We start from the raw sequence: 15,699 nt of genomic DNA on the forward strand, positions 1-15,699 counted from the left end.
ACTCTCAACTTTCTAGGCTGCTCATTTTCAGTCAACACCACCAGCTTTTTTCCTTTCTTGATTTTAATCTGTGTCCTTTTGCCATAATACACTATAAACGTGGGTATAACAGCTTTTCTGAATTCTGTGAGTCCTTCAAGTGAACCAGTGAAGCCAAGCATGGTCTTCAGGATCCTGAACAAAGGAGACTTAGATGGATCTTAGGAGATTTCATAGATAAGAAAACAAAATGCACCAGCCATAAAGGAAGAAAACTGAAAGAAGAAATGTCACTGAAATGAAAGTTTTCTGCTCATTAAAAGGCATCATTAAGAAAACAAACAGGCAAGCTCCACGCTGGGGGATGATATCTGCAGTACATTTATCAGACAAAGACTCCTACCCAAAACATATACAGAATCCTCACAAATCAAGAATAAAAAAGAGAAACAACCCATCAAAGACAGGCAGACGACTGGGACAGTCCAAAAAGGAATCACCAACATGCTATGAAAAGACGCTCAGGAAAATCTAAATTAAAACACAATGAGATACCGTTTCATACCAACCACAATAGACAAAATCAGAAAGACTGACAGTAGCAAATGCTGGCAAAGAGGAAGAGCAGTTAAAACTCCCAAATATTGCTGGTGAGCATGGAGAAAGGTATAACTACTTGGTCAAACAGTTCGCAGTTTCTTATAAAGTTAAACATACATCTATCCTATGCATGCTAAGTTGCTTCAGTCGTGTCCAACTCTGTGTGACCCCATGGACTGCAGCCCGCCGAACTCCTCTGTCCATGGGATTCTCCAGGCAGGAGTACCAGAATGGGTTGCCATTTCCTTCTCCAGGGGATCTTCCCAACCCAGGGATCAAACCCAGGTCTCCCAGAATTGCAGGCAGATTCTTTAGCAACTGAGCCAGAGTAATTTAATTTCTAAGTATTTATCCAAGGGAAACATAAACATATATCCACCAAAACCAACAATAACAAATGAAAACATCAAAACACTTGTATAAGAACGTTCATAGAGGTCCTGCTCAGAACACTCCACATCTGGAAATAACCCACTATCCATCAATAACAGAATAAACAATTTGTGGTACATCATATAGTGGAATACAGCCCAAGAAGAGAAAGAAACTACTGGTATACGAAAAACAATATGCATGAAGTGCAAGCACACTAATCTGAATGAAAGAGAGTGCATACTATGTGTCTCTAGTCATGGCAAGACCAAGAAAAGGGGAAACTCTTGAAACAAGGGAGTGGAAATCAAAAGTGGTTGCCTCGGGATGATGAGTTGGGTATGACCGTCCAACTGGGGGGGACGGGGGGGACTCTAGGTGACAGGAATGTTCACTCCAGATACACTGTCTTAGATGGCGGTTACAAGACACGGGTTTGATCCCTGGGTCGGGGAGATCCTCTGGAGGGGGAAATGGCAGGCGCCCCAGTATTCCTGCCTGAGAATCCCATGGACAGAGGAGCCTGGTGGGCTACAGTCCACACGGTCGCAGAGAGCTGGACACAACTGAGCCTGCATGCAGAGGGGTAGTGTACACAGCTATCCAAACTCATCAGACTGAACACTTAGGATCTGTGTCTTATGTACAAATTATACTTACATTTTTTAAGAAAGGAGAAAGATTTATTTACTCTGCCCTAAAAAGGAGATAGTGTTACCAATTTACCTAAATTGGTTAGGAATTAACAACTCTCTTTGATACAAGAGAAAGAGCATTTCAGACATAGAAGTGCTTATAACACAAACTCCTATTTGAGCATAAAAATATCACAAAATTACATTTATATAGAAATCAGTGTCCTTTGAAATTCTGATTAGCCAATTAACTACTAATGGACTATAACCATGGACTTCTTGGCTTCATGACTCGGGAAATATTATTAGCATATTATTTCTTTACCATATTTTAGCAATAAAATACTTCAGAGTAAATATAATAAAGCCTCATTTAAAAATTCTTGTGGACCATATAATATGGAAATTAGCTAGAAGAATTTTATAATGCCTTTTAGGTATTCAAAGCAGTATTTATTTATTCAGTCATTAAACTACTGAGTACTAGACACAGTGCCAGGCACTGTGCCGGGCCCTGGGAATACGAGGGCTCCGTCCCCGACATCAGCACGGCTATTGTATACATGAAGCCAGAAAGTGCTCGCTCATTTCACCCACGTTGGAACGCGCTCTCCATACCAGGTAACAAGGAGACAACAGGGACACAGGCAGACATGGCCCCTGCCCTCGCAAGTCAGATCCGAGTATAAGAAGACTGTTGGAAGAAGGTCTGAGCTTTCTGGGAGGATGTGCTTAGTAGGCCAGGCCTTGAGAAGAAGACTCCTAAATTAAAAGACGCTTACTCCTTGGAATGAAAGTTATGACCAACCTAGATAGCATATTCAATTGCAGAGACATTACTTTGCCAACAAAGGTCCGTCTGTCTGGTCAAGGATATGGTTTTTCCAGTGGTCATGTATGGATGTGAGAGTTGGACTATGAAGAAGGCTGAGTGCCGAAGAATTGATGCTTTTGAACTGTGGTGTTGGAGAAGACTCTTGAGAGTCCCTTGGACTGCAAGGAGATCCAACCAGTCCATTCTGAAGGAGATCAGCCCTGGGATTTCTTTGGAAGGAATGATGCTAAAGCTGAAACTCCAGTACTTTGGCCACCTCAGAGAAGAGCTGACTCATTGGAAAAGACTCTGATGCTGGGAGGGATTGGGGGCAGGAGGAGAAGGGGACAACAGAGGATGAGATGGCTGCATGGCATCACTGACTCGATGGACGTGAGTCTGAGTGAACTCCGGGAGTTGGTGATGGACAGGGAGGCCTGGAGTGCTGTGATTCATGGGGTCGCAAAGAGTCGGATGCGACTGAGTGACTGAACTGAACTGAACTGAACTGAAGCGGAGGCAGACTCTGATTCTGAGAAGAGATGGAGAATCACTGGGCACCAGGCATTCTTGGGGTAAACATGGACAGGACACTGCTGTGCCCTTGTCATCCGGAGCCCAGTGGCGGAAGGTGGGGAACGTCTGCAGAGCCCAGAAGAGGCTCCCTTACTGGAAAGCGTTTGTCCCCAGAGCCTGGCTTCCTGCTGGACCCCATGCAGGCATCCGGACAGGGGGCCCTTTGGAAAGGGCCTACATCCCGAGCTCTAACTCTGGCATCTTTCATTACTGGCGCCAATTAGGCTGCTGCGGCTGTGGCACGGGGCAGAGGAGAGCTGGGGTATCAGCACGGAGGATGCTGCTGCTGGTCTGCAGCCCAGCTTGGCTTCTTCCATCTGTACCAAGGCCTCACTCAATCAACTAAAGTAAATTAGAAGACCTCCAGTCGTGGAGCTGCGTAAAAAGGGCCACTGCATACAGAGGCATGTGGCTTGAGGCCCTGCTGCCAGCTCAGGTGTGGATGTTTCAGCACCTCTGCAAGAGCAGAGAAACTACACCCTTTAAGAAACTGTGTGTGGCACTTTCAAAACAGAAAATCTGTGAGTGTTCTGGAATGTAGAAGGTATGTGATTTTACTCTTACTGTAAGAGATTGCAATAGTTAAAAACTATGAAATTCTGTTCCATGAATACTCTATTGGGCATTTCAGAAGTCACAAATTCCTAAATAAATCAGATGGGTCTTTCTGAAGACTGGTCACAATTTAGATGTGCTTATTTTTTATTTATAGAAGTAATTTATGGTTATTTAAGGACAAAATTGGAGCAGGATTTGAGTGTTAATTTGTTGTTTTGAGCTCAAAAGTTGAATGAATAAGGAAATGTCAATTCCCATTTTTAAAAAGAAATGTGCAGCTAAGTAAAATCAGAGCACAGTGAATGCTACCCACACACGTAATGGAAAATCGATCACGAAAATACCTAGGCACTTGCTGTTAAAGACTTAATTACAGCAATCCATGGTAAGGCAGAGAAGAGAAATCAGGCTTCTTGATTTCTAGAGATATTCTTATCCGTGAAATCACATGTCATCTTGCATCCTCATCTCTCATTTGGATAATGACTGCCGTGGACTGCGTCCAGACATGGCATGGATTAGCTCCCTGCCCTCCAGGTACCTGCCTGCCCTTGCCTGTCCTCCACTCACGCATCATTGCCGGGGGTTCCCCCATGAAGATACGCCTTCCCTCTGGATCAGCCCCAGAGCCTGTCTTGCTGCTCAGTGACAGCCCCGATGCAGGAACTCTTTAATAGCCTCTAAACACCTAAGAAAAGTAGTTGTAAGGCTACGGTTTAAGGGTCCAGCCTGGTAGAAACATCTTGGGCATTAAACAGCTGAAGGGGCCTTTGCCAAGGGCTTCACAATAGGTTTCACAATAGGTTTCACAATAGCTACAATAGTCTTTTCATCCTAGATAAAGTAATGGTAAAATAAACCAACTTCTAGAGAAGAATGCGGTAGTTGTAAGGGCTACATATAGACTTGGGAGTATTCTTTAGCAAGATGATCAAGTTTCTTTCACCCTACATTCCCTAAACCGGTGACTACGGGTATCCATGCTCCTTCTGGGTTGGTCACTCATTCACTCGCTCATTCAAGTCACCTTATTGAGGCATTTCAGACCTGCAGTGGCTGTGTCTTCTTAATGTGCACAGCTTGACGCGTTTAGAGGTAAGCATGCATCTGCAAAGCCATCACCACAATCTATGACATAAACGTACCCCCACCCCTTAGCGTTTCCTCCTTCCCTCTATATTTATTAGGACTATTTTTATTTATTTTTTGTGATGAGAACACTTAAAATAAGATTTACTTTCTTAGCAAATCTTAGGTACATAACAGCATCGTTAACTATGGGCCTAGACTGTACAGTAGGTGTCTAGGACTTACTCATCTCTGCCTCATTTATTAAACGCTGGACTGGAAGAAACACAAGCTGGAATCAAGATTGCCAGGAGAAATATCAATAACCTCAGATATGCAGATGACACCACACTTATGGCAGAAAGTGTAGAGGAACTAAAAAGCCTCTTGATGAAAGTGAAAGTGGAGAGTGAAAAAGTTGGCTTAAAGCTCAACATTCAGAAAACGAAGATCATGGCATCTGGTCCCACCACTTCATGGGAAATAGATGGGGAAACAGTGTCAGACTTTATTTTTTGGGGCTCCAAAATCACTGCAGATGGTGACTGCAGCCATGAAATTAAAAGACCTTTACTCCTTGGAAGGAAAGTCATGACCAACCTAGATAGTATATTGAAAAGCAGAGACATTACTTTGCCAACAAAGGTCCCTCTAGTCAAGGCTATGGTTTTTCCTGTGGTCATGTATGAATGTGAGAGTTGGACTGTGAAGAAAGCTGAGCGCCAAAGAATTGATGCTTTTGAACTGTGGTATTGGAGAAGACTCTTGAGAGTCCCTCGGACTGCAAGGAAGTCCAACCAGTCCATTCTGAAGGAGATCAGACCTGGGATTTCTTTGGAAGGAATGATGCTAAAGCTGAAACTCCAGTACTTTGGCCACCTCATGCGAAGAGTTGACTCATTGGAAAAGACTCTGATGCTGGGAGGGATTGGGGGCAGGAGGAGAAGGGGATGACAGAGGATGAGATGGCTGGATGGCATCACTGACTCGATGGACGTGAGTCTGAGTGAACTCCGGGAGTTGGTGATGGACAGGGAGGCCTGGTGTGCTGCGATTCATGGGGTCGCAAAGAGTCGGACACGACTGAGCGACTGAACTGAACTGATCTGATCTGCCTCATTTATTATTAACCTACTATTTTGAAAGGTGAAAAACGGTACTTCACAGGTGTTATAATTTGCATTTCTGTGACTAATTATGAGTTTGACCAGCCTTTTGAGGTTTATTGCTGTTCGCAATCCTTCTTTTGTTGAGTCCATACTATATTCAAGGCTCTGTTTTAGGTGCTGAGGATACAAGACAATAAAACATGCAGAATTTAAATTTCAATGTGAGAAACAATAAAAACACACAAAAAGTAGAATAAAAAGCTAAAAATACAATTTCAGGTGGTAAGAACTGCTATTAAAAAAATCCACAAAAACAAAAACAGTAACAAAGCAAAATAAAAGGAGTGAAGGGGTCCATTACTTTAGACACAGCGGTCAAGGAGGGGCTCTCTGAAGAGGCGGGGTGTGAGCAGAGAGAAAGGTCAGGCACAGTGCGGGTTCTCAGGGAAGAGCCCCGGCCCACGGAGAGCCAGCTCACAGCTCCTGAAGGGGCCTGACCAGGAGCTGGGGGATGGTCAGCGGGCCGGGGTGGCCAGAGTCCAGTGAGCCGGGTTATCAGGGAAGAGCCCCGGCCCGCGGAGAGCCAGCTCAAAGCTCCTGAAGGGGGCTGACGGGGGTGCAGAGACAGGAGCCAGGTTTCGCAGGGCCTCCCTGCAGCACTGCACAGTGGTGGACCTGAGGTCAGGCGTGCTGGGAAGCCACTAAGGGCTCTGAGCGGAAGATCGGACCTGCACCGGGAGACGAGTTAGGAGGCCGTCGGGGGAGACTGGCAAGGACACACGACTCAGTGTTGGCAGGGCAGAGAGAGCAAAGGGACTGTTTCAGGACACAGTTTGAGCAGGCATTGCTGATGGACCTGATGTGATGTCACGGAGAGAGAGGAGCCCAAGGCGTTCTAAGGCTGGGTCAGCCGGTCAAGACATTCATGGTTACTGAGGAACACTGCGGGGTAACAGGTGTGTGGAGGTGAAACCAAGAGTTCAGTGCAATCAAGCAAGCCCGGAGTTCAAGGAAGGAAGTCAGGCTGAAGACACAAACGAAGGGCCCTTCAGTCACAAATGGAACCTATGCCGGGAACTGGGGTGAGGTCCTCTGGGCAGAGAAGAGCATAGCAGGAGGCGGGACGGCCCCTGAGTCAGGATCGTGATTTCTTACTGAACTGTGCAAGTTTCCACACATTCATGATATTATAGTTTGTCAGTCATTTCCTTTACAAATATTTTCCCAATTTTCTGTTTGCTTTTGATTCATTTTTTTAAAAACATTTCTGACATATCTGTTCAGAAACAATTGTGCAATAAAATCCATAGGTCCTTCCCTTTGTGACTTCTTCCATGACTTTTAAGGATAAAAAGTCAAGTAACTAGAGGTCAGACACTTGGGTTTTATTTCTATGTTTGCTTGTTTGAGTGAACTCTGATTAAATCAGAATTTGTTTTGGTGTGTGTTGAAGTTATAAGTTGATATCTTTTCAAAAGATTTGTCAAGTTTCCCAACACCATCTTTAAACTTCAACTTGTCTGTGATGTTTTCACACACTACACTTCACTTGGTCACTTTCAGTTTCAGGCTTTGAAACTGTCATGGTGATGATGAGAAAGCTGCCATCTAGTCTTTACAATGATACTGCATATAGGGATCTCAATGTGCTTACAAGAAAATACATAAAACAGAACCAACAATTTTGAGAAGAATGCAGGGACAGAAAGCCAAATGGAAAATAAAACATGAAGGGGAAAAGGAAAGGGTACAGTCTATTTCCTTCTTTGAAAAAGAAGAAAAGGAGATGTTGAAAAATGCAAAAAAAAAAAAAAAAAAAAAAGAATCATGTATACACAACAGATATCAACTTCCTCACACTAGCAAGGATTATCCCAGGTGCCCTCAGTAGGTAAGACAAGCGACCTGCCTGCAGGGGCTTAGACCTCAGTGTGGAGACTGGGGAGAGAGATGACACATATGTATATGGCTTCAGTGAGAAATGAATGCTACGGGAATACAACAACGCGGAGCAATCAGGTAGAGGGATCAAGGGAGGTGAAGACAAAACAGAGACGGAGAGAGGCTTGTGTGAATGCGCAGATGGACAACGGGCACAGAATAAGATGTGAAATGCAAATCAAAACTACAATGAGATATCATCTCACACCAGTCAGAACGGCCATTATCAAAAAGTCTACAAACCATACATGCTGAAGAGGGCGTGGGGCAAACGGAGCCCCCACGCACTGGGGGTGGGTGCACGCTGGTGCCCCCACCAGGGAAAACAGGACGGAGGTTCCTCAAAACACTAAAAGCAGAGCTGCCGCACGGCCCAGCAACCCCGCTGCTGGGTGTCACACAGACACACGCACCCTGTGCGCACAGAAGCACGACTTACAGCAGCTAAGGCTCGGACACAACTCAAATGCCCAGCGACAGATGTATGGGTAAAGATGTGGTCCATGGATACTGAGGATGCTATCCAGTCATACCAAGAAGCAAATAATTGCCATTTGTGGCAACATGATGGACCTAGAGATTATCATACTAAGCGACGTAAGTCAGAGAAAGACAGATTCTGAATGACATCACTTGGATGTGGCCTCTAGAATACGACGCGGTGGTGGTGGTGGAGGCGCTCAGTCGTGTCCAACTCTTGCGACCCTGTGGACTGCAGCCCGTCAGGCTCCTCTGTGGGATTTTCCAGGCAAGGATACTGGAGTGGGTTGCCATTTCCTTCTCCAGGAAATATGACATAAATAAATGTATTTACAAAACAGAACAGACTCACAGACATAGAGAGCAGATCTGTGTTTGCCAAGGTGGGGTGGGGGTGGGTGGGAGGGGTGGACTGTGAGCAGATGCAAACTCATCTACAGGATGACAGACAGCAAGGTCCTAGTGTGCAGCACAGGGAGCCATATTCAACATGTTGTGATAAACCACAGTGGAAAAGAACAGAAGGATGCATGTATGCATGACTGAGTCGCTCTGCTGGACAGAGAAATGAACGCAACACTGTAAATCAACCATACCTCAATACGGTCTTAAAGAGAGAAAGAGGCTCGTGTGAGATGATGTTCGCGCTGAAGCCACAGAGAAAGACGGAGGTGGGAGGGGAACAGGGAAAGCCCTGGAAAGCTCCAGTGGGAGGAAGGAGACAGGGAGGGGCAGGGGGAGAGGAGCAGACTGCTGAGCCTTTGGGAGTTTCAGTGGGAATGAGGTACACTCTGCTGTAAATCGAGAATTAGGTCCTGTGAAAACTCACCTGGGGGCCAGGGTGGTGCACAGCAGGTGCGGGGTGGAGCCCAGGGGCCAGAGGGGACTTCAGCTAGGAAGAGTCTGCATGAAGAAAGGACCTCACACACACTTTAAAGAGCATATCCAGCCTCCATGCTTGACACGAAAGGAAGGAAACACAAGTGGCTAGACGGTAAGACTCCTGAGGGCAGGGATTTTTCTCTGGTTTGTCCACTCTCTGCAAGGCAGTCTGGCACCAGAAAAATGTGTGAAACTAAATGAACAAAAGTGACTACAGGGAATGAACCTTTTATCTATGAAAGAAAAACCAGATGGACAAACAGAAAAGCGCTTCAGGCCTTCCCTGGTGGTCCAGTGGTTAAGAATATGCCTTGCAGTGCAAGAGACGCTGGTTCGATCCCTGGTCTGGGAAGATCCCACATGCCACAGAGCGACTAAGCCCAGGTGCCACAAGTATTGAGCCAGCGCTCTGGAGCCCGCGGGCCACAGCTTCTGACGCCTGCGAGCCCCGAGCCTGTGCTCCACAGCAAGAGAAGCGACTGCGACGGAAGCCCGAGCACTGCACGTACAGAGCAGCCCACTCAGTGTCGCCAGAGAGAGCCAGCGCCTGCCACGGAGACCCCGCACGGCAAGACCAGAGCTCCCGAGGGCCTCGCGGGCTGCAGAACTGCTTCTCATAATCACGGAGCCCATCAGAGCAAGGGGCAGATTTCAGACAAGGACACGGGATTTAAAAATACTGCAGGTTTAAATATAGCTGTCTTGTTATAAAATCCTTCTCATCCCTTGGACTATGGGTTTCAATGTGTCAGGAATTATGTCTTTTTTTTTTTTTAACTCGAAGTAAGAGAAGAACATATCATGTAAGTATACTCCATCCGTGTATACTTAGGTTGCTGAACTTCTACTGAAGAAAAGCTAGCAACAGTCAAAATGCTTAAGGAAGAAAATTTGGACAACTTGCAGCATTTATCATGACTAACATTTCAGTCTTTCAGAGTAAACTTCGAAATTAAGTTCTAATTTGAGATGGTTCTGGTTTGACAAGTCAACTCTTGAGACATCTGAGTATGGTATTATGAAAGAACAAAACTCTTCATCAACCCTTTATGCAAGTGTGAATTTCTTTTAAAAGTATTTTAATGATTTTTTATTCCTACAGTGACCCTTAAAGTTTCTATGTATGTAATCACAAATGCACACATAAGATGCATTTATAAGCTTATTGTGCAGTTCTAAAGACAGTTGGGAATCCCAATTTTAATTTTGTTACTGAAATAATTTAAACATATATTATAGAACTGCCTCTTTTCAATCAAGAGAAAGGATCTAGAAAGAGATTATACATGTAGGCACAATTTATTTTAGGTTTATTAGTGTTAGAAAAATGAAGTTGCCAAAATTCAATCTGTAACAAGTACTCTGGTATTTATTTAATTTTTATGACCACTGACATCAACATACATCCTTCTCTCACACCTCAAAGAAAAACTCAGATAATTTATTTAACAGAGATTCATTACATGAATTAACCACTGATATGCTAAAAACTGGAAAATTATTTTCAGCAAATGCATAAAATTTCCTGACAATCTCCAAGAATATCTTAGTGACTTAGAACTTCCATCAGAGAAAGAGGACTTACCGGCTTTTATTCATGAGGTCTGCTCCTCGGGCTTTGTAATAATCCAAATTTGGATGGAATTGATAAGTCACTGGTCGTGGATTTCTCTATAAAAAAAAAAGCAATAAGTTAAAATGTATAAAATTATATAATTTGTATATTAAGACAAAAAAATGATGAAACAATTACTTTTATACTCTTAAAGAAAAGAATACATATAATAATGATGTTTAATAATTCATGTGCTTGGGTATTTTTTTCATTGTTGAAGTTTTGCCCTAACTTATCTTTGTCTGATTAAACACTAAAACTATTTAACACATTTTACTTTTACCTGTCTCAGGTCACACTATTTATTCATTAGATTTCTTCTCAGTAATTTTGATCAGTTTTAACATGCCTTTCCAAGATACAATCAGATAAAATTACAACAAGACTGAGGTATTATGTAAGATGTAACACCAGGACAATCTATTCTCGGGGCCAAGAGACAACAGCAGTAGTTAAGAAAGCCACATTCTGAACAAGAGCAGAGACCAGCTTTTGACAACCAGGATGCCAGCTACGCCCACTAGATGGCACGCTGGGTCTTTCTTCTTCTAAAACGACCGTGTTGTTCTGGAATTCGGCAATTCCTTTCAAGTTAGCAGTTTCTATGTCATCTGTTCTTACATACGAGTGGAATAAGTGCCCAGGGAGTGGACACAGTATCAGGGTACCACCACAATACGAAAGCCAACTGGCCAATGCGCATTTTTGTAGGAGCAGCAATACACTGCACTTTCTGGCATTTAATATTATTTATAAGCTTGCAGAGATGTTCTTGAAGCATTAGGTTGGGTGTGTCTATTTAAACAGGTTGCTGTTATTTAATGTGTCTATAATTTGTAAGTATCAAGTTCCTCAGGCAAATAAAAATTAATCAAATATACTTCTATAAAAACACACTTTTATAAAAATGTAACACATTAATAGCATAACGTGAATATCATCATCTCTAAAAGCTTTAACTACATATTTTTCATTAAGAAGTTTTTTAAAACAAGTAAATGTGATCCAGTGTTTACCTAAACGTGTAACTCAAATTAATAATTCAGACCTTGAAACAGCACGCCCTGTCCTTTGAGAGAACCAACTAGACACAGAAAGGCTGAATTTTATTTTAATAGAAAATTATCAACGTGCTTTCATATCAGTCCTTGGAGACATAACCCCAAGGCACAGATATACTTTCATGTAGGCGGGGGACGTAATTGCTAAGGTTAAATAGTTTGAAATTCATCAAGCTAACAAGCTGCGTCTTAAGGCCGTGATGGACCTTTTCTTTTTCTGCTGAAAAGAGAGTATTTACACAGCTCAACCCTTTCATATCTCTTCCAAGTCAGCCCTAATCATCTGACAAAAATGACAATCCCTTGATTTAGCTCCAGCTACTTCTCCACTGGTTTGGTATTCAGCACAGCTCTACAATGATCAAATCTGAATTGCCTTGATGAAGATAACTGATGCTTCCATGACTACCATACTATTAAGTCTCACAGTGCAACTTCTCGCTCTCTAGGAATTACATAGGTTTCCTCGTGGTAGCTGATGACAACCTGGACCCAAGCATAACGGGAAAACGAAACAGAGGTCAAAACCACTGGCAGATTGACAGTGCATTCATGATTTATTTTTAAAATTAACTTTCCTAAGACTATCACTCATGACCAATTTTGCTCCTTATTCTCAGTACTTGGAAACATTTCATTTTTGCTACTATAAAAGGCTTTTCTTCTCTGACTTTCAACAAATTAATAAAGGATTCTGTTACTTTTTGCTAGAAAACAATGTAACAAGGGGAGGCACTGTGCAGTTTCTTGAAATATCTTTATAAAGAAATGACAAGCAATTCAAGACATGAAGTGCTGATCTACCTAAGCACTTAAAGCCATTATTAGGAATAATGATCTAACTTGAACATATGAATGAGGTTCAAGTATTGTTTTCACTAAGGTCTATTTAAATTCCTAGGAGACTTACTAGTATCAAATGGAGAGGTGGCTTAAAGTGACACCGCACAGGGATAGGAAAAAAAAAGAATAAAAAGATGATGTTGATTTTTGCTATTTGTATAAATCAGTGTAGTGGTGTTTAGAACTGAGACCATCTGTAAGGTAAATCTGCCTTAAGTGTATTATGTATTATTAAAGGCAAATTTGTAATAATAAAAATATGAGTTACTATTGAGTCAGGTTTACAAAGTAAGTACTTTAATAAAGATATAAGAACATTAAAAAAAAAGATGATGTTGAAAAACAGTATTTGAAATGTTAGAAAATGAAATCAGAGGTTACAGTTGAAAGTTATTCAACAGGATGTTCTCTCTGCTATTACTAAAACGTAAGTCGGCACACACACAGACGTCCTGGACTAGCACAGTCCCACAGAAGTGCAATGCGGGTCACAAACGCACGCTTCATGTGTGATGCAAAAGTTTCTAGCAAGCCACATAAAAAAAGAGAAAAAAAACCAGAGTGAAATTACATACAATAATATTTTGCTTCATTTGACTTATCTAAACTGTTGACACTAAAAACATGTAATCAGTATAAAAACTGAGACATTTTACATGCTTTCTTTTGTATAAAGTGTTTGAAATCCAGCATATATTTTACAGATGGCACATCTGAGTTTGGACCAGCCACACCTGAAGGGCTCAATGGCCACAGAGACTGCAGCCACCGTAATGAACACAACGGAACCAGACGTCTGATATGTAAGTAAGGCAACGTGTGGCTACAGAAATCACATAGATAGACACATATTTATAAAAGGCACATGCTTTTATACAGTAAGATTCAGTATTGACAGTTCTTTAATTCACCTATAATTCTTCTCTTTTAACACATTATTGACTGAGAGATTTTTGCAGAAACGAATACCTGTGGCTGGCGATTTGTTAAGTGAATCTCGAAATGTCTCAGGTCAATAATGTTTGGGTAACAAAAGACGTATTAATATGTCTCTGGTAAATAATGAATTAATTCAGTTACTTTTGTCTCTTCTGAATATGGTTTCTACAAAGTTAAGAAATTTTAGAGCAGTGTCTTCTCACTCAACTATGTACCAACATAAGAGGTGGGATAAGATTACATGAGCAGAAGTCTAACCTTATGCAGTGGAATCATTTTAAAAGTAAGAAGATGTTTGTCTCTCTTGTTTTAAAGAATTTTTTTCCAAACCGAATTTAATAGAAATATAACAGCTTTTAATTCTTACTTTTATAGATCTGGAATTTCCTCTAAAGTTTAAGAGCCACTAGAATTCTACACACATAAAGCTCTTCATGTAAGAAAGACCAGGCCCCACGGCAGCTGTAAGATCTCACTGCTCAGGACACATGATGCCGACAGCTTTAACCTGGTATGTCTTTGGCAAAGGACTGGGACAATTAGCAATTATTTTAAACCCATTTCAGACAGTATTATAAGCTTTTCCAAGCCAATGTACATTAACAAAACAACAACAAAAAAACCCCACCACTTTTGGGGGGGAACTTTTTTGTCAAAAGAAAAAATGGTAACCCTAACTTATATTGGTCTGTGTACAGAGACATACCAATTATGTTTCATGATCTGAGAAGTCGACGTAACTACACATGCAAATGCAGAAATCACAGACTGAATTCACCCTGGATTTACTGGGTCTTTCCTGGACCAACCTGGGTGGACTTGAAATAAATCTTCCACAAGATGGCAGCTAATTAACTTCGTAAGTACCATCCCCTCCTCTGTTAACAAGCTACTGGAGCTCTTCTGAAGGCTTCTCTTCAGCATCATGAAAGTGAAGTCGCTCAGTCGTGTCCGACTCTTTGCGACCCCAGGGACTGCAGCCCACCAGGCTCCTCCATCCATGGGATTCTCCAGGCAAGAGTACTGGAGTGGGTTGCCATTTCCTTCTCCGAATGGTAGTATACGAATACTTAAATGCTAACCTACACTAAGTACAACTAACCACAAGAAGCACACTTAACCACAAGATGAAATGTGACAATTTTCTGAGCCCGGTGAAATCACACTCATCCACAAAGGTCACGACAGACAGAACATTCTAGCTTGACCCCCTAACTCTGGTCCCTCACCTGCAGTTGACAATCTCGTTTTGCACCGTTAATGGGAACTCCAGAAGGAAAAGAGTCCGAGGGACTCATCCCGCTTGAACAATGCAGTGCCTTTCAAAGGCCTGGCGCTGACAACACATGGAGAACTGAGCAGAGCAGAAGCGGCCCAGGCCCAGTGACCCCGGCTGTGATGAATGCACCAGCAGGGAGTGAAGAAGGCTCACGTTCTGCGTGAAACACACAGGGACTGCGGCAGACCCGGCGTCTGCGTGAGGGGCTCAGGCTGCCTGGTGGCGGAGGCAAGGGGTCGCAGGTCAGGGAGGTTTGAGTCCACTCCACCCACGCCTTCCTGTGGAGGACTCACACCTCCGGTGCTGATTTCCTCATTTGCAAAACTGCGGAAAGGGTTAAACGGGGCACCGGACATAAAGTGCGGCACAGTGGTGGGCACTTCGGAAAAGCTCCAGAAAACGGAAGCTAGAATTCCCTTCTGATACCACTGAACGCTGATGAGCAGAATGTTGACAGCAGATCTGACAGTTTGATGACTTAGAATCCACGGTGGCCAACTGGTAGAGAAAGCAGTGTTCCATCCTTCTGATACCCATACAGAAACTTAGGGCAGGGTTTACCGAACGTTCCATTTGTTTTAGAAAAGTAACACATATTTAGGAACACATATTGCACACATTGGGCCTCATACGTGTGGAGAAAATCTGTCTTACATATCAGAACAGGAGTGTGTATACACATACCAGTTTTTAAAACCTGTAAACCACATTGTATTAAAGCACAGTTGTTTGCCAGCTAATGAGGTTAAAAAAATTAAACGGATTTCCTACAATACGTCCAAATTATTATTGGTTACAGTTTTTACATTAAATTAAACTGATAAAGTTCCTGTAGCACTTGTCTAATAGAAAAGGTTGATTTATATTTACAATGTAAATACAATGTCTGTTTGGCATGAAGAAAATGCTTGACAAATGAAGAATTACTTAGTTTTCTTTTCCCTGATA

General features: G+C 42.6%; 1 protein-coding gene across 10 annotated transcripts in view; it reads right to left on the reverse strand.

Annotated features, from left to right (window-relative positions):
* The window catches only part of TBC1D5 (TBC1 domain family member 5), a 586,162-nt gene that overhangs the window by 95,465 nt on the left and 474,998 nt on the right, over nt 1-15,699 (reverse strand). For all 10 annotated transcript variants that reach the window (XM_025287205.3, XM_025287148.3, XM_044938556.2 and 7 more), the window contains one exon: nt 10,600-10,685. In XM_025287205.3, the coding sequence (XP_025142990.3) occupies nt 10,600-10,685 (86 nt within the window). The remainder of the gene's footprint in view (nt 1-10,599; nt 10,686-15,699) is intronic.

Source organism: Bubalus bubalis, chromosome 1 (genome assembly GCF_019923935.1).
Source record: "Bubalus bubalis isolate 160015118507 breed Murrah chromosome 1, NDDB_SH_1, whole genome shotgun sequence".
NCBI classification, from domain to species: Eukaryota; Metazoa; Chordata; class Mammalia; order Artiodactyla; family Bovidae; genus Bubalus; species Bubalus bubalis.